Here is a 19289-nt window from a genome sequence, read left to right as displayed (position 1 = left end):
CTGCGGCCAGCTAGGCTCTTCAGAAACCATTCGAAACCTCCCAAGTTGACTTTATCCTCCCATTATCCTGTGAGGTGCTGGGAATTTCGAACCCGCGGCCTCCCGGCTAGTAGTTTGAACACTTAACCATCCGATTGGCTGATTAGCAGTGTGATTAACTCGTTGAGTGTGCGTCCCTTAAGCCAATTCATGGTGGTGCCATACAGGATACAGCGCCATTCATTCAATTACGGAATCCAGTTCACATCTTGACCACCGATACTACCAACAATCTATAAGTAGGCCAGAGGAAGAATAACTTCACAAACCGTGTGAACGTCCCACTTCAGAAGTTGTCATTCGAGCTGGCAGTCAATACGTAACTACATCTAAGTGCTGGCTGCTCGTGACCTTTAACTTAACCGCGAGGCTACTAATTCGAAACTCCCTGGATGTTCGTGAGATGCGCACTGTCGATGGTTACCACCAGGATGAAATATATGTACGCTGCTTCTCGGCGCGTTGGCTAGTATGATTCATGATGCTGCTACTCGTAATCCCAGAAACTACGTCATGACAGAAGAACTAGATGTCCGAACGTGCAATGCGACTGTGAATTGAGGTTAGGAAAAGGAAACTGTCAAATGCGTTAAACAACTTCAAGCTCCAATGCCAGACAGCCCAGTAGAAATCGGAATCATTAGTGGATAAACAGCTTCCTTCGTGGAAACTGAGTCAAATGCCGGTAACTGGAAACCCAGTTAGCCGTGTGACAAGCTTCCCAAAGATGATTACCTTCTCCGTTTACAATGCACGCGGGATCTGTCGAAATCACTCTCAACGTTATCGGGGAACTTTCCCGACGTCTGGACACTTCACAACAACCCTTCGGTCACAGTGGACTTTTAAGTGGGGAATTTGGGAAGGGAGCTGCGCACTGAAGGCTTGGATACACGAACGCCACTGAGGGCGCGACTGGGCCATGTCGGACAATGTATCCAAGCATTGATGTGTCCCGCCTCGGGGTCCGCTTCCAGGAAGGGGGCGATAGCCACCGCAGTTGAGTTTTCTGGTAAGGACTTTCATACCTCGCTACCAAATCGCTATTTGGCCTCTCCTGGGTCGTTTCAGCCCTTCACGTGGTTCTGTAAAAAGAACCCTTCGAAGAAGTCGGTCGACTGGCATACAGAGCACCAGGCCAAGCCAGGGCAACCTATCGAGCGTGATCAGTTAACCTATCGTGGGTGAGTTATTTCTTCAGAAAACCATTCGACAAACTTCAGCATTGTTGATGTTGTTGCTGATGTCGCGCCTACGCCCCACATGAGGCCATTCTAGTCCGGATGGAACTACCATCTTTCGCGAGACCACCGTGACTGATATGGCTTCCTAGGCAAACAAATTTGCCTACCATCGCAATCGGCTCATCCGCATACATGAGGTTAGGATTTGAGCCCACCCAGCCTTGCAGCGGCACGTTACGCTTTGCATGTGTGGAACGCATGCTCAGCCGTGATTATTTAATATTGTTTTCGTTACCACGGTGTCAGGTCCAAGAAGAGCTATATCGTCTACGTACTCGATGTCTGTAACTGGTTCTGTAAAAGAACCCTTCGAAGAAGTCGGTCGACTGGCATACAGAGCACCAGGCCAAGCCAGGGCAACCTATCGAGCGTGATCAGTTAACCTATCGTGGGTGAGTTATTTCTTCAGAAAACCATTCGACAAACTTCAGCATTGTTGATGTTGTTGCTGATGTCGCGCCTACGCCCCACATGAAGCAGGCTCACAAAAGTTGCTCTGGCCATTCTAGTCCGGATGGAACTACCATCTTTCGCGAGACCACCGTGACTGATATGGCTTCCTAGGCAAACAAATTTGCCTACCATCGCAATCGGCTCATCCGCATACATGAGGTTAGGATTTGAGCCCACCCAGCCTTGCAGCGGCACGTTACGCTTTGCATGTGTGGAACGCATGCTCAGCCGTGATTATTTAATATTGTTTTCGTTACCACGGTGTCAGGTCCAAGAAGAGCTATATCGTCTACGTACTCGATGTCTGTAACCGAACGCCCCGGCAGCACTTCGACCCCAAAGGCATCAGAGGCTGGTAGTGAGTCTTTCATAATCGCATCGATGATGAAGTTGAATACAAATGAAAAAAAGAGGACAGCCATGTCTGATAACGCTTGATGTCGTGAACTCTGGCGAGAGCTTCTTGTAGCCACCCGAGTCCACGGGAGTTGGAGTACAGTGGCTTAAGTAGGATCAAGAATTTATGGGGACACCTTTGCTCCGCTACATCCTTTTGTAGAAAAGCAATTAGTTTAATTTTCCTGTCTCTCCCTGTGTTCAGTCAACCTTCGAAGGATAAAGCCAGAGGGCACCTTCGATGCTACAGCAACCAAGCTGGTGCCTCGGTGGTTTTCATACAGCGTTCGCGTGTCCTTTTTGAAGCTAGGAATAACTGTCGACATCCCCCATTCTGCAGGCACTTTCTCTTCGTCACATATTGCACCAATAAGCTTTGTTAGATGGGTCACCAGGGATCCTCCGCCTTCTTTGAAGAGGGCTGACAGCAGACCGTCCGGTCCATGTGCCTTCTCATGTCAGCGCAGCTACAAACTGAAGTCTATAGAAAGGTGACGCACACAGACCAAATTCTGAGCTACAACAGCAATCATCCAAATTCTCACAAACAAAGCTGCATTCGGACACTCTTCAGACGGATCGGAACATTGCAGCACCAGAGTCCGAAAATAAAGAAAAACGTTCGTACGTATTGTTCCAGAGAAATAGACACCCAATGAATTTCATCTTGAGATCACTCAGAAAGCCAAGCACGACTAACAACAGCACAAAATGGAAGCAAACGAGTCACACTCTCGTACATCAAGAACACAGCCATGTCTCTTACGACAGCACAACACGACGGTTGTTTACAAACCTGCGAACATTTTGCGGAGAATACTATCGAACCCGAAATGGAAATTAGATCCAATCATGAAGAACAATACCATATAGAGGATCCCATGCAAGGACTGCGACAAACGGTACGCAGGACAAACAGGAAGGAAGCTCCTCATCAGAATACATGAACATAAGTTCGATACACAAATACACGATCAATGTTCTCTCGTTTCCGTGCACAAAGATCAGAGGGGACACGAGTTCGACTGGAGCTGCGTTCGCATATTGGCTCAAGCGAGAACGAAGAACGCGAATTTATGGAAGCCTGGTATTCCACCGAAAAAGTTATCAACAAGCATATAGAAAGTGGCCCTATTAATCAACCGCTAAGAGCAAGAGAACCACGTAGGTCTAAACTGCACAAACAACTAGACGAGGAACCCGTAAGAGAAGCAGAAGGGTCCGATCCAAACGGACACATCACTTGGATTGGACAGTGATTGGCTGGCAATCACTCTCGAAAAAAATTAGACCACAACACAATGCAGACCCAGAAGTGGGCCAATCAAACACGGGGAAGAAAACTAATAAAATGGAGGGTATCGGGATAAGGAATCGGCTCGAATGAGCGCAAACCACAACGCGACTAAATCATGGAAGGGATCAATGAAGTCACGAAAAACGCTGTCACCCAAACAGCCAATCACGTCAAAAGAAAGCAGATAGGCTTAATATGCTACATAAGCGCACCCTGAAAAACACGATGTACCCATCCAACTGCGCACTGATGATGTCTCATCGTATGGTGACGAAACGTTTGCAAGCTCGGCGGTCAGGTGGACAGGCACCTGATCAACGGGCGATCAATGTTTACATTCCATTCGCCTGTATGCATTTTCTCCAAAGGCGAGAAGCCAGCTAAACTATTAATCGAAATTTTGGCCCATGTTTCCAGTTACGTTTTTGCGAGTAAATTGATGAGACACCTTTTTCACTTATCGCTTCACTGACCGTTGCTTTCCTAGGGCCAGTGTGTGGTAGGGAGGGACATCGTTGGACACAGAACGGCGCTACGAAACGATACTTCCCCGTTTGCCCAGGCGAGCAAGGGAGTTTGGTTGGAAAACGTATGACTTGGCAGAAGGGTGTCAAAGAGATTACGCGTCAGGACGAAGAGGCCTGCGCTGACGATATAGCTATTGAATAACATGGATATCTGAGTACAAGGAACGTTTTTTAGCAACCGTAGTGAATGGAATGAGTTGGCTGTTAAAAAAGTTCTGTATTGTAGAGAAAGACTGTGTGAACAAAATCATAATTTGACGGATGGAACTCGGTTAAGTCCTTGATATCAGTTTCTGTGCGAACATCATTTTGTTCTAATGGCTGATGAGGTCGAAATACTGTCATAAGTTCAGGATACAGGATCGAACAAAGTGCACTGGAGACCCAGTGTTAACGAAGAACGAACAGTCATGTGTACACCGAGAGGATAACGTATTACTCCTTAAAGATATCGCCAGTTCGAGTTCTCCAGCAGAGTAAACAGTATTCAACGTTTTTTGCGACGTCGACATGAACTCGGTTGATTCGGATGTTGTTGGATGGATATTTCACAATTTTCCAGTTCACCACTCGATAACTGGAGCAAAAAAGACAAAGCAACCAATCGCATTATCAGCAAAGCGAAGAAACCTATGGAAGTCGGGTGCACAACACTGTTAGGAAGAAAAACTGTCCTCATAATAGTGACATGCACTGAATTAACAATGCCCGAAAATAAAGGACTGAATCCTATTCAGTCTATGGTTATGGATATGGTTGCAGTGTGCACTGATCCGTTTACACTCAAGCTAGCGTCAATCGGTTATAACAGGCAGTGTAGACCCGTGATTTTTTCACACTGACCAATAGAGATTAAAGAGTGTGCTTTTATGGATGCATGTACGTGCATTGCGTCAATGATGATTGCTACAATGATGTGACAGGGTCATCACGGTGGACAAATACTGACAGTGCCCAGTGACAGGAAGTTCCCTGATTGATGCTATAAAGGAGAAAAAGCATCGTAGAGTTTTAACGCAACCGACCGCTGACAGTACTCCTCGAGACGATCAAGTCAATTGCATAATTATTACAGCGGTCTCATACAAGCAGCGCATGTATAATTACGCCACGGATCCTGACAGTTAATAAGCTGACGATAGTTAGGAGTGACATCCTGGAAAACGAAAGGAGGATGTTTTCATGGCCGAATTGTGACTTGTGATGCAAAAATCAGAGAGAGGGGGAAGCGCTATAACTGGATACGGCACCAAAAAAGGGTAATTGGTCATAGACCGGAAATACACCATGGGTTTCATCCTCGTTCGAAATCATTCAATGGGTGTTTGAGGATCGGTTGCGAGTTCCTTTGTTTGACTGCAATGCCAAGCAACCATTAAACACATTCGCGCACATGGCAAAAAGCTAAGAAAAACACCTGGCTGCTCCCCAGTGGTAATTTTCCTGCTTAACTTTAAAACAAGGACCGGAATGGATAGCTGAATCCAAGACGTTTGAAAAATGCAACTTAGAGGGTTTGTTGACGTTGGCGAGACATCGCACTAGGAGATCAAATCATTTTTGCTTACCACAGATCGTCGGGAGTGGCCTTGACGAGATTTTGAGAAAATATGACGATAAGCACAACTAATTCCATTCCAAGATTTTTAGTTTGATCTACCGGATAAAGCTGCTCAATGGTCAGTATATGTACGTTAGCAGTGCACCTGTAGGACTCTACTAGTGACAACTATTCTGGCAAGTGAAGTAAGGTTTACGGAACCGCATGCAAAGATTGATGTCCTTGGTAGCCAGCAGAACAGTTAAAGAAACCTACCTGTTCGGAAGAAGCGAACTCTGTTAGTTTTGAACGGAATTCCAAGTTGAGAAGTAATTCTTTGCACTCTTCTTTGGATGTTTTGGCCTCTGCTTCGGCCTTTTCCGCTCTGCTACGCCAGATGGATTCATTATTTAGCAGGCTTTTGTTCAACGCTCTTTCTTCTTCCAACTCCTTCTGTAACCGTTGTGCCAAACTGGTAGCCTGTTGGTAGGTGTGTAGACAAACTTATGCGGTGGTACCAGGTGACATTCTTGTAAGTTTCGACGTCAATTCGTTATATACAAATGTGCAAAAAGAAACTTATGTGGTTGTGTATGTACCATTGGCCGGCGATCATCCAGGACCTTCAAATCGTTGCGAACTGATCAACAGTTGGAAAAGCACAACTTATGGGCTAGTCGATAGCTTTGAGCATCTAACCATGATGAAGTAAGCTGCAGGCTACATACTCAACATAGGAATAGAAACGGTTCGATTCAGGGGCTTTCGAATGGTGTTTCAAAAGCGCACTAGTCTAACTGCCACCCAGAATGTTTCGCTTCAAAACAAGATGGTGAAATAGCGATGACCAAGCACTAAAAATCTTGTTTCGTTCCTCCGTCCTGCAAGCACATGTGTAATGCTTGAAACAGATAGGGTCAATTGTTTCTTTGCGGTAACTAAGATTGATAATGATCAGCGCTCTACAACTTACAAGCTGATAGGCAGCTTGGTCACGCCCGAACTACTGACCATTTGTGTCACTGGTATCTGAACGTTAAAGACCATTCGTTAGTTCAGGGTGGCCTCAACTCAATACTTATGTATTGTATCCGTTGATCTCTCGGATAATGCCGGGACAATGAGACTATGGAACCGTCCAAAACCAAACGATCGAGAGCACCGGCTTGCTGGACTGAAGTGAAACCACAGTGTTACTTGATGACTGAACCCCTGCCACTGCTTACGATACCGCAACAGCCGGAAAGTGTTACGCTAGCGGCCGTAGTCCAAATCTGAGTAAACAGAGATGAATGTCAAGGCCGAGCGGGTTGAAAATAATCCTTCCTCACCCAGATACATTCATGTGCTTCCGCTGAGGGTTGCATAATTGTCGTTCTGAATGCCGGCAAGTTCAACCCATTGCAACGGACGTGGAAACTAAATTGAGCACGTCAGCACACAAATGCAAGCAATATGAGTTTTCGCAGTCAATCTACTGAGAAACGGACACGGGAATATACAGTCGATGTTGATTCTTTATACAGCCTACATTTCACACCCACCTGCAGATAAACCGTACACTAGTAGAATGTGGGTCGGAGACGGGGGACTGAAGGAATCACAACAGACTGTAACCGCCAGGCTGATTTTTGGATACCAACAGAGGAAGATGGACCATTGTGATCAGGGTCCATCGATGTCTCATGGAAACAGCACAGTCTACACGGTGAAAACGACGAGGACTGAGCCTGTCTGGGGTTGATTAGCTAGGAGAATCCTTAACCTCAAACCTGTTTGGATGAGAAACTGATCTCCGGAGCAACCACGAATGAAAATCCTAGTGGGTTGACGATTCAAGGAGAAAAGGAGAAATGCAGATTCTTTGCAGGTCACATGGATTACTTGGGTTTCCGAATCAGCACAGTAGACTTACATCTTCAGGGAAAAAACACGTCCAAGTATCAAGACCTCACAACTCAGGGACGACATGAACTGATGCCACTTCTCGGTATGTACGATCCATTCACCAATCAGCCACCTCGTTGCAAACATTGAAAAGTCTATATACGAGTGTGAATTAGACACGGATCGAAGCACGGGGGTGTCCTCCAACGGGCTAGGAAGGTGCTCACCACCAGGTGCACTTCCAAGCTGTAGCGTACCGCGCAATACATCCCCGTATGGTGTAGAGGAAGAAGAATGGATGACAGAACTGGCTGTGTACGCTGCCAGCACCACTTTTCGGATAAACTTTCGAGATACATACAGATAAAAAAGCTGCACTCGGTAATTTTCTTCGGATAAACTTTCGAGATACAGATAAAAAAGCTGCACTCGGTAATTCTAGAAAGGACGAGCTGCCATCCATCTGTACCGCTCATGGAGGGAAAACTACCGTATTATAATTTTAGTCACCACAGTCACAACGCACGACCAACTGAAATGGCGAATTGGATAATTTCTATGGAAAATCCAAAACTCGCTCCCACGAAATAAGTCTACTCCAGAAGAGCTCCTCAAATAGCTGGAGTCCTGAAATAATCTCATCGGATAGTTCGAAGCGGTCACACTGCTTGCTGAAAATGCGTGCTTCTTACGTAGCCATGTAGCTATATCCAAGCGATAACGCAAAGAGGAAAATGCCGGGAGCTACGCACGATGGTGACCTAGAAGCTACTGCAGAGGAGCGCGTGGAACCTCAAAAGAGCAAAGCCATACTATCACTTACACTGATCTTACTTGGACAGTGGCTATCGAACTCTCGCAACGCTACTGAATACGAAAGGAGGATTATTGCGGTCGATGCTCCTCGAACTAGATGGAGGCATGTACCGTAGCCTTGAAATCAAGTGAACCACACGGATTGTGGCTGATAATAGTGTGGTATTCATGATTCAGAAGTTTAGATGACTTGTAAAGCATCTCAAATGAGAAAGCGAGGAGGCATGAGGCTGTCAGCCTCATGGTCACATGAACTAAACGAATCATCCCCACCAATCACAACGCTAACGGGTCCTGAGTGCCGTAACCTATTCAAGAGCCTTGAATACATGGGAGTGAAACTCCCCCCGCACGGCATACTAACTGAAATTTGGTTTGCAGATGACCTTGTCCTCTCGATTTCCCCATCTTCCGAAGCGAAAGTGTTAAGTTTTCCGGAGAGACAGATGGCAACAGAGTTTCTTGTGCCTGTGCAAATCGCTACGAAGTTAGGTCCGGAAAACCACTATTATTCACACAGCAGACAGTCTTTTTGAGATCGTCAACGAAATCAAATAGGTGAGTGTCATTTTATTCTGATGCCGTGGACGAGTTCACCTGGGGAGTAAGCAGATTATGTCCCGCTTTCACGGTATTTCATCGATTGTGTGTGGACGAGTTCACCGCTTTCACGGTATTTCATCGATTGTGGTGGCAAAAAGATGCGAGCAGTGGATGGTGCTCGTTTGCGGCTAGCCCCCCTGGATGATTAGGAAAATTAACCTCCCAGCAAATCAGACGCATATAAGCTGCTAGACTTTGACCACGACTGCACCTGCCAGCTGGTTTCTATCAAGACACATGGTCGGGTGAGTGATCACATGGGACATGTACACTAATGTGACAATCAGCCAAATGCACGTCCAGTGCGCAATTTACAACTAAAAAAAAAACAACCAACCGTAAGACCCGACTGGAAGACAAGACTACGAGCTACCAAAGCCGCGATTGCGACAGTTAACAAGTATCTGGTATCATCCGTCGAGTGGGGAAACGATTAACGTCCCTCGTCGATGGTTGAAGAAACTACGAGATGTGGTGAGTGGATAGCCATACCACAGGAAGTAGCGCTTTGTGGCTATCCCATAAAAGTGGTACTATTGCGCTACGTTGAGTGGCACGCCATTGTAATGAAGGTAACTTAAATTAAGAGAAAACAGCAGTGGCTGTTATGAAGGAGCTACATGTAGGAGAATGCGCTGCGTTATGGGGTGGGAGAGCTGTTTTAACAATACAAAATTTCTACCAAGCTTCCAAGTCCCAGCGCAAAGCGCCATTGTTGGGAGGTGTGCCGCATGTGAATTTAATTGGGGGGTATAAATCCACTAAAATTCCTGAGTACGAAAACCGCTCGTGTAAAAGAATTTTACCTGTTGAAGTTTTCGTATAGTAGATGATTTCTCCTTGGTTAGTTCGTTAAGTTGTTGTTGGACTTGGTTTAGGGTAGAACTCAGTTCCTCAACTTTGCTTTCTGCGGCTTGGATCCGAATCGCTGACTCCGTTGTAATCCGCTCCAATTGGGACTCAAAGTATGCACGTTGCGATTCCAACTGACTTGTCAGTACAGCACTGAATTCCATACTCATCAGATCTAGCTTCTTATCACCTGTTTCACTTCCGGCTCCAACCTGATAAATACAGGATGAGACAGCCAATACTTAAGAAATTTTTGAAAAGCGTTAAGGACTATGGCATACGAGTTTGAACCCTCAGGCTCACTACCAGAACACAGACAAGTGGACGCACTGGCGTCCACGTTGTTAACATGTATCGAAGTGGCTCTCAAAACATTTTTCTGTGACTGCATCAGCCTAGCCTTTAAACAGGGCGTCATGGACACCTGCAGGTCCAAGGCAGTGCAATCGATCAAAGGCCAACAGAGTTAGTCACTCTTAAGCACCCAAACAACCATTGAAATAACCATACATTCGTTTGCGAGGAAAGGTGCAGAGATTCTGAAAGGGAATATCATGGATGATGGCCTACCTGACTTGGACTGACTGTGACTAATGATAACACATCCGAAAACATGATTCACAGGAATGGGGTTTATCTAGTGATTAAAAAAAACGACAGACCATTGGATCTCCCCCGGGTCAGGGGCTCCAGTCCGTACATAAAATCGGCAACTTCTTTACCGCTACGATTAAGAACCAGATTCATTTGGCTACTTAGGTTGGAGTTTCGGAACACCTCAAGGGATTTCAGTTTTTAATTCGTTTAGGCGAGAATGACATTGATAAGACTAGGGGACATCCAGCTGCCTTAACTAAACCCAATCTCCTAACAAAGGGAAAGAAAGCAACCTCATCAAATTAGAATACAGTCCGTACGTGACGCAGAGAAACGTTCCATTTCGCCTAATGGTCTGCCGCACGAATTTTACGAAAGCTGTCATGGATGCTCTGGAGGGTAGCAAAAAACAACTGCACTAGTGAACTTCACTAGCCATGCAACTGAGTCCACTATGGCAGTGGTTCCAATACTACTCCACATCGCGTAACGTTTTAGTTTTGGTGACCGAATCCGGTTCAGGTTATGTTGACCCAAACCTAAGACGTCAATATCCACACAAGTTTGAGAACAGTTGTTTTCTATCGCGTCACATCGGGCACGTACAGCGATAAAATGGAGAACTATGTTAAAATACTGCACAATATCGCCACACTGGTGAGAGAGAAGAACAACACTATCTACCCAATGATGGAGAGGTCTGACCAATGCGCCAAGGCAATATCAGCGCTTTCAGGTTTCCTGACCGCTGAATGGCGATCACCTCAGTAGCTTCAAGCATTCATTGGTGAATAGCCTTCGACTGATCTTATGTACTCAACAGATTACGCTGAATGACTCGGGTGGATTGATCCAGGATCCGTATCAATCATGAAACTGGCAACAGAGCTTGTTACGTGTCTGACTGCTACGACTTTTCGGCAAGTTTTCCTTGGTACTCTGAGTATGACCATGCTCAACAGTATCGAGCTGAGCTAGCCCAACAACTGTCCACAGTAAAACAATACTGTGGTGACAGTGAGCATGTGGATGAAGCGTGGCAAAATGTGAAGGGAGATATGCTAGCGGCGTTCAGTGCTGTCTGTCCGACTTCTCCGATTCGAACACAAAGCCACTGGATATCGACGAGATCACTCCGAGAGCTATGAAGGACATCGAAAGCTCGGGAGATGGAGAAGGCTTTTGCTATGGGAAACAGCCGTGCCCTTTATCAACTGATACGACCGACTGGCCCTAGGAAAGCAACGGTCAGCGAAACGATAAGTGAAAAAGATGGCTCATTAATTCACTCGCAAAACCGTCGACTGGAGAGATGGGCCGGACACTTCGAAGAGCAGTTCAGCTGGCCTTCTGCAACACACCCGGTGGAGATAATGCATACGGGCGAATGGAATGTAAACCTTGATCGCCCTTCGGAAGACGGAATAAGGTACAAAATAGCCGTACTGAAACGTAAGAAGGCACCAGGACCCGACAGTCTGTGTCCAGCCCTCTTCAAAGAAGGCGGAAAATCCCTGGTGACCCACCCGACAAAGCTTATTAGTGCTATATGGAACGAAGAGAAAGTGCCTGCAGAGTGGGGCATGTTGACAGTTATCCCTGTCTCCAAAAAGGGTACGTGGACGCTATGTGAAAACCGCCGTGGCATCAGCCTGGCTGTAGCATCGAAGGTTCCCTCTGGCCTTATCCTTCGACGGTTGACTGAACATAGAGACAGGCAGATCCGTGAAAACCATAGGTTCCATAGGTTCTTCATATAAAGTCAAATTATCATTACAGTAAACTTAGAGTAGAATGAACCCTAAGACGAAAAAACTGATGCTTTGGGGCAATATCAAATTTCATCTCCCAAGAAGCTGAACAGACAGCCTGTCGGTTGCATACCAACACATCAAATCAGACCGGGTCTGAATGTGACACGGTGACATTATTCGAAATCTCTCGGGTGCCTACTGATCCGGTTATCCTCATTCGATATACGACGAATAGACACAAAGCCACTGGATATCGACGAGATCACTCCGAGAGCTATGAAGGACATCGAAAGCTCGGGAGATGGAGAAGGCTTTTGCTATGGGAAACAGCCGTGCCCTTTATCAACTGATACGACCGACTGGCCCTAGGAAAGCAACGGTCAGCGAAACGATAAGTGAAAAAGATGGCTCATTAATTCACTCGCAAAACCGTCGACTGGAGAGATGGGCCGGACACTTCGAAGAGCAGTTCAGCTGGCCTTCTGCAACACACCCGGTGGAGATAATGCATACGGGCGAATGGAATGTAAACCTTGATCGCCCTTCGGAAGACGGAATAAGGTACAAAATAGCCGTACTGAAACGTAAGAAGGCACCAGGACCCGACAGTCTGTGTCCAGCCCTCTTCAAAGAAGGCGGAAAATCCCTGGTGACCCACCCGACAAAGCTTATTAGTGCTATATGGAACGAAGAGAAAGTGCCTGCAGAGTGGGGCATGTTGACAGTTATCCCTGTCTCCAAAAAGGGTACGTGGACGCTATGTGAAAACCGCCGTGGCATCAGCCTGGCTGTAGCATCGAAGGTTCCCTCTGGCCTTATCCTTCGACGGTTGACTGAACATAGAGACAGGCAGATCAGTGAAAACCATAGGTTCCATAGGTTCTTCATATAAAGTCAGATTATCATTACAGTAAACTTAGAGTAGAATGAACCCTAAGACGAAAAAACTGATGCTTTGGGGCAATATCAAATCGGTTGGTTGCGTAAACTTAGAGTAGAATGAACCCTAAGACGAAAAAACTGATGCTTTGGGGCAATATCAAATCGGTTGCATACCAACACATCAAATCAGACCAGGTCTGAATGTGACACGGTGACATTATTCGAAATCTCTCGGGTGCCTACTGATCCGGTTATCCTCATTCGATATACGACGAATAGGAGATGATCGCAATTTGTCAGAACGTTTCGACCATTCGTCGTGGACCATCAGACAGTTTCAGACCTTGGGCATATGCAGGTTTGATCCTAGGCAGGGGGTAGCCGGAACACATGTAACCCCGCCACTGAGCACACATAAAGTACGGCTGCATACCCGCGAAACATATTGTCATTTTATCTGCATATGACAATCGCTCGAGAGCAGAATGTCGAGTATGATTAAACAGGTTTACCCATTAGGGTCACTGTGCTAGTGATGAGCATACAAGACAAGCATACAAAGTAAACCTTTGAGTCAAGAGTAGAAGTCATGCACAGCATGTAGGAGGGACTGAAAGAGGTCCGGTAAAACTAACCTGTACCAACTTCCCGTCTTCGTGATTAACAGCTAAACGATGGACATAAGCATCATCCGCGTAATCCCATACCAGATTCTTCCCAAGCTCCAAGGCAAAGGTGTGACCAGTCTGTTCAAAATGTAGCTGAGCATGCTTCCTTCCGTAACGACCACACCCGATTCTTCCACAAATGAGACAAATCCAAAGGTTATCACGAATACAGCAGTCCGCACACTGGCTTTCGTCCAACAGCTCCGGAGATTGCATATAACGACATACAGGACATCTTCAAGGTGACGAAGAGTCAAGGGATTGGAATGTTTCCGGACTTACGTAATATCTTCCACTCGGGCAATGCATTCGTCGTGAAATGAGTGATTACAAAGGATCGTAGTGAGAATTCCCTGAACAGGTTCATCCTAAAATGAAACCACATGCAAGGTTAAGGGGAGAACATGCCAAGTAGAGATTACGAAGCGCGAGCAGCACTGACACTTCCACAAAGTAACTACAGATTGCCACTAGACATTGAACTGCAGGCAAAAACGTCAAACGTGCAAGGAGAAAGACAAAAACTAGCAGTGAATAAAAAGCCGTAGGTGAGAAAGCGTAACTAAGGATAGGTGAGAATATCAGCTCCCATGGACATGGTCCCCGAGCATCAGTGGTTCAACTTTTGGTAATCTCATATCCGAGTTCGTTGAACAATAACGCGATCAGTGGTTCAACCTACGTCACAAGAAGTGACAGTGAAGTACGGGAGCTTCCCAGAAATTCTTGCAGAAAAGTAAACTGTGATGCTAACATCCATAACCTATGAGTATGCCCGACAGACGCCATGCTAGATTACCTAAGTTAGTCTAACGGCAACTGACTTTAAAACATATCCTCATTCATAACATTCGTCTCACTCGTTCAGCTGTAGCACCCTTTAGGTGCCTAACTGCCGTGCCACCCGAAGGTTGCTCGAGGGCTGGGATACTGCCAGGTTTTCCAAGCCTAGACAGGGGAAGTCCAGGGGCAGAGGTCGGGTTGGAACCAAGGACCTTCTGGTCAGTAAATTCGCGCTCTAACAACTTTGGCCATCTCGCGCTTATCCATAACCTTATGCCGAACCAGATTTTAGCCACAGATGACAAGAAGATAAACTCTCGTCAACATAGGCCCATTGGTTTCAACATGCAATGGTTCCGTAACCGTCCATCGAAACTGGTTCCATGTTTTCCCAATTGTCTGAGGGAGGCATACTTCCCAAATTCTTGCTTCCACTGCTACACCGCCTACTCAAATGTAGTGAAGGTACACAGCATCCAAACTATGTACGTGTGTTGGTCGTCTACGCATGACCCTCTGTGTCCATTTATCTTATAGTCAACCAACAGTTCACGCTGTCTCAGTAGGTTCGTAACTGTCACGCGATTGTCTCATCAATAACTTTGTCCATTAGTCTCCTACTAACACTGAAAGTCTAGAGGAAATAATGGTGTTTCAAACCTCTTTAGCTTACAAGTCCTATCACATAGGGGACCGCATCTTATGGTGAAGCATGTAGTGAAAAGCACCACTTACCAAACGTTCCAAGCAAACAGGACAAGAAGGAAGTTCCAGCAAATCTTTTGTAGGAAAAGCAGTCCCCTGAAATCGGTGAAGGGGAAAAGGAAAACAGGCTTACCATAGCTGGATGTGTCTTGTCCACATGGGATACATACATGAGCTGGCATACCTCAGATTCCAAATTTCTGTAACAAGTGTTGTTATAGGTGTGATAAAACTGGTCAGTTTCTTGCTGAAGAGTAAGCAACCTGTCAAGTAAGTACAAGGAATTACTTCAGATCTGAATTTCAGCAAAGCCATATAGTGATTAGGACCACCGTTTTTAACCACTTTCAGCTCTTCGACCGAATCCCTAGGGAAGTCTTCGGGAAGAAATCAAAACGAAACATACCGCATTGGAGCTACGAAACTCAGCAAATCCTTGACGGTGAGGTACGAGGGAACAGAGAATATACAAAGCATAGTAGACGACACTCGGCTATCGGTTACGCCCACTTCTTTGCTAGAAAAAGCCACATGTCAAATCAGAGTTAATGGATCTTACGCATTCTTATAGACATGAATAAATCCTTCCGTTGTCTCGACGACGGGATTTCCAGACCGGAATTCTATGGCCTCAATCTCAGGTTGCAACTCATTCATTGATGATGCAGCAAGGTCTTTAGATATAACAAACAAATGAAAGTCTGGGGACAACATACCTCGTAAAGAGTAGGATTCGATGGCTAGTTGTGTAAAACTCCTTTTGCCCACCCTTGAAGCGCCCAAATCAGCGAAGTCTGAACAAGGTAGACAACCCAGGGAGTTTTTTGCAGCAAAAGGGTAGGGAAAGTTTGGGGCTGCATTAANCTGCATTAACTTGAAAAAAATAATGAATTTAGCAACATACATGAGTAGATGATAGAACTTGATAACTTTGGAACTCTTTCTTCAATTAGTATGACGAGAGGATACACAGAACATTGGTTCATAGCTCATCCCACTGAGATGGCAAACAAGCGAGCTAAGTCTGAAAGATCTTGCTGAATGGTCGACCGTCGAGTAGTCGATACGTCATGTGTAGCGTCTCCTAATCCAGAAGTCGTGTACTATAATTAGTGATCGATACTCAGGAGAAAACAGACGCGCAGCGCCAATATGGGGCTCCACTAAAACGATAAGAGGATAATGCGCAAGAGAGAATAGTTACCTGAAACAACACACAAAGCAACGAAATGAAAACAAATCATTTGGAGTAACCGAAATAGGATAGCACCGTCATACTATTTTGAGTGGCCTCAGTCCACAATGAACATACGTGGTGGCGCGAGGTTCCCTTCACAGTGACGCCATTGTCACATCCGCAAAACATGCAACTAAGCTTCGGTACAAAGTTGCGAGCGCAAGCTAAGACACATGGGTTACATGCAAGGTAAACGCCTTCATGACACAGGTTTGAATGGCTTGGTGAATTTTGGTTAGATAATTATGAGTAGAACAACAACAAGGATGGCACGAGTGCGGAGCAGAAGAACCCGAAATTAGGCACAGTCGACAAATGAGGGACGAGCTTACTTGCCTATATTTCAATTAACTAATTGTGCATTCACCAACAAGGTGATTTCGTTCACAATGTTCCAAAGAAACGCAGACACGCAAGGCAGCCGAAAGTCCAATTTCTGTTAACATTCTACATTTCTTACAGATATGTGGTAATTAAACATCTACATTCAGTACTACAGTGTATCAGTTATGTATGGTGCTGCAACGATATCATTGGCGCCAATAGGAATGCGGAGTTCGATTTTGTTTCCAGACAAAATAGCACGTATTACTTTTAATATAAGTGAGTGGAATCGGACCGCGATTGGGGCCACAACGTACTTTATCTACGCATAAACTGATCACGAGGCGTGGATATTGTGGATTCACTTCTGTCTAGGAATATGTACACACAAGACAGAACTCCGCGGTTAAATAAGCCACTGAAAGGTCGGTATAATGAAGCCATACCAGAATGAGAAGCCCATCGACCTTGAAGTGTAGCAGATCAGAGCATCCTATCGTTATCGCATCATAGAAATGAGTTTGTCTGGGGGACTATGCTGCGTATTACAGAGACTTCAGCACACCGGGAGTCTCACGAGAGACGAAGACGGTCAATTAGGGAATCAACGGAAGGAGTAGCCCGGTCATTTTCGAAGCCCGCCGACTTGACCCAAGTTTGAGTTTTATTTGAGGCAGAAGGAATGATAGTGCGTTTGAACTTCGTGCAGCGATAACGCGTGGAGACGATTCAGTGGCGGTCAATCCATGACATGGCGAAAAACTATGAAAGCTCACACTCGCCAACTCAGTTGCGTTGACAAGTATCATCTCTCTGGATGGGGAACCCGGGACGGGAAGAACCCGTGGTCAGTAGCCCTAACAGGTATGATCCTGTCACGCAGGGGTCCTCCACCAAAGCTATTACCTTCGATTCGTAGCTCCCTCATTACCTGCCTCATCAGACAAACAGGACAATTTGACTTCACTGAATGGAGTGGGCCACCACCTCCAATGCGTAGCTGTTATTCCGTTATTATCATCGGTGGACGAAAATGTTGCAGCTGGAACCAGTGTACGTGGTTTATTGCTGAATATATGACAGTGCCAAGTTCTGATGAGCGGTTACCTGTGATCGGAATTGAGAAGCGCTGACAGCTGAGTGTTTTCTGTCGGTGTGCTAATTGCAATTTGTTACTATGCAGCACAGGTTTCCAGAATATTTTGTAACTCCTGTCCAGTTGTAAGGTATTCTGTTTACCAGTTTATTCTCCTTTCAGGTTAGGACTTGATGGAATGATAACAAAGCTATGGTTGTAAGTGAAACTCCGATGTGCAGCACTAGTGTTGCTGTCGACAGAAACGACGGTAAGAACTAGCCACTACTGACTACACGGTAGGCCAGCGTAAGGAAAAAATACAAACAAACATTCTTGGGAGGGGATGTAAGTGTCCTGATGACCACCTACTAAAAACAGATGCAAATTGGAGCGGAATTAGAGCCTATGGTTGCCGCCTCCCCTCCCCCTTCCCAAATAAAAGGAAGGTAAACAGGTAATTGTTCAGCCCATACCACCCCCTCGGTGCATAGATTCCATGCAACACGAAGGAGGCACGGGGGCTAAGATAATGTCAAGTTGCCAAAGTCCAGATATGAACATTCGAAAGCCAACGATGGGGTTCGGACAACGGACTGGACCTTCTGACCAGTAGTTTTGCGCCTTAAATGTTGGACAATCCTGAGCTCATGGTAGAGCGAGTAATACATACAGGCGGAAAAGCGACGTCGTTGCGGGTTAGGAATAAGCAAAGTAACCAGAATTTAGAGTTGGTGGTTGTGCGGGAGTTGGAAAACAGGAAAATCGATGTTTCACAGGTAAGCTGTTTTAGACAAGATACAAACGTATGGGTTCTGTAGAGAAGGATCGTAGCGATGAAACAAGGCAAGGGATACCTCAGTGGTTAACGTACTATACTACTGACCGGAAGGCTCCTGTCTAAGTTTGGGGAACCTGGCACTATCTCGACCTTCATATCTTTCCTGAGTTACGTGGTAGCAATCCAGCAAAACGGTGACAAGGCTGAGCCACCATCTGTATTATTATTATTATTATTATTATTATTATTATTATTATTATTATTATTATTATTATTATTATTATTATTATTATTATTATTATTATTATTATTATTATTATTATTATTATTATTATTATTATTATTATTATTATTATTATTATTATTATTATTATTATTATTATTATTATTATTATTATTATTATTATTATTATTATTATTATTATTATTATTATTATTATTATTATTATTATTATTATTATTATTATTATTATTATTATTATTATTATTATTATTATTATTATTATTATTATTATTATTATTATTATTATTATTATTATTATTATTATTATTATTATTATTATTATTATTATTATTATTATTATTATTATTATTATTATTATTATTATTATTATTATTATTATTATTATTATTATTATTATTATTATTATTATTATTATTATTATTATTATTATTATTATTATTATTATTATTATTATTATTATTATTATTATTATTATTATTATACTTGTCGATGACGTTTTTGCCGTGTCGATCAGAAAGACTACAGTTATGAGGCGCATAAGTTTAATTGGAATAGAGACGAGTGTGTAAAGGTAGCACAAGTGGA

At 44.6% G+C, this 19289-nt stretch overlaps 2 protein-coding genes across 2 annotated transcripts; one reads left to right on the top strand and one right to left on the bottom strand.

Moving 5' to 3' along the window:
• Positions 1–4153: 4153 nt before the first annotated feature.
• On the bottom strand, positions 4154–15913 carry T265_02196 (hypothetical protein; the record flags this gene model as incomplete). The annotated part of the gene is made up of 11 exons (XM_009166384.1): positions 4154–4533; positions 5773–5949; positions 9609–9866; positions 13523–13790; positions 13838–13923; positions 15074–15139; positions 15177–15290; positions 15332–15410; positions 15450–15560; positions 15603–15717; positions 15760–15913. The coding sequence occupies 11 exons, from the start codon at positions 15911–15913 to the stop codon at positions 4444–4446; spliced, it is 1518 nt and encodes a 505-aa protein (XP_009164648.1).
• T265_02197 (hypothetical protein) lies at positions 8118–8315 on the top strand (the record flags this gene model as incomplete). Its single annotated transcript, XM_009166385.1, has 1 exon — positions 8118–8315. The coding sequence occupies one exon, from the start codon at positions 8118–8120 to the stop codon at positions 8313–8315; it is 198 nt and encodes a 65-aa protein (XP_009164649.1).
• Positions 15914–19289: the final 3376 nt, after the last annotated feature.

Source organism: Opisthorchis viverrini (genome assembly GCF_000715545.1).
Source record: "Opisthorchis viverrini unplaced genomic scaffold opera_v5_27, whole genome shotgun sequence".
Taxonomy (NCBI): domain Eukaryota; kingdom Metazoa; phylum Platyhelminthes; class Trematoda; order Opisthorchiida; family Opisthorchiidae; genus Opisthorchis; species Opisthorchis viverrini.
The sequence above is the reverse complement of the archived record's forward strand: the minus strand, read 5'-3'. Positions and strand labels throughout refer to the sequence as shown.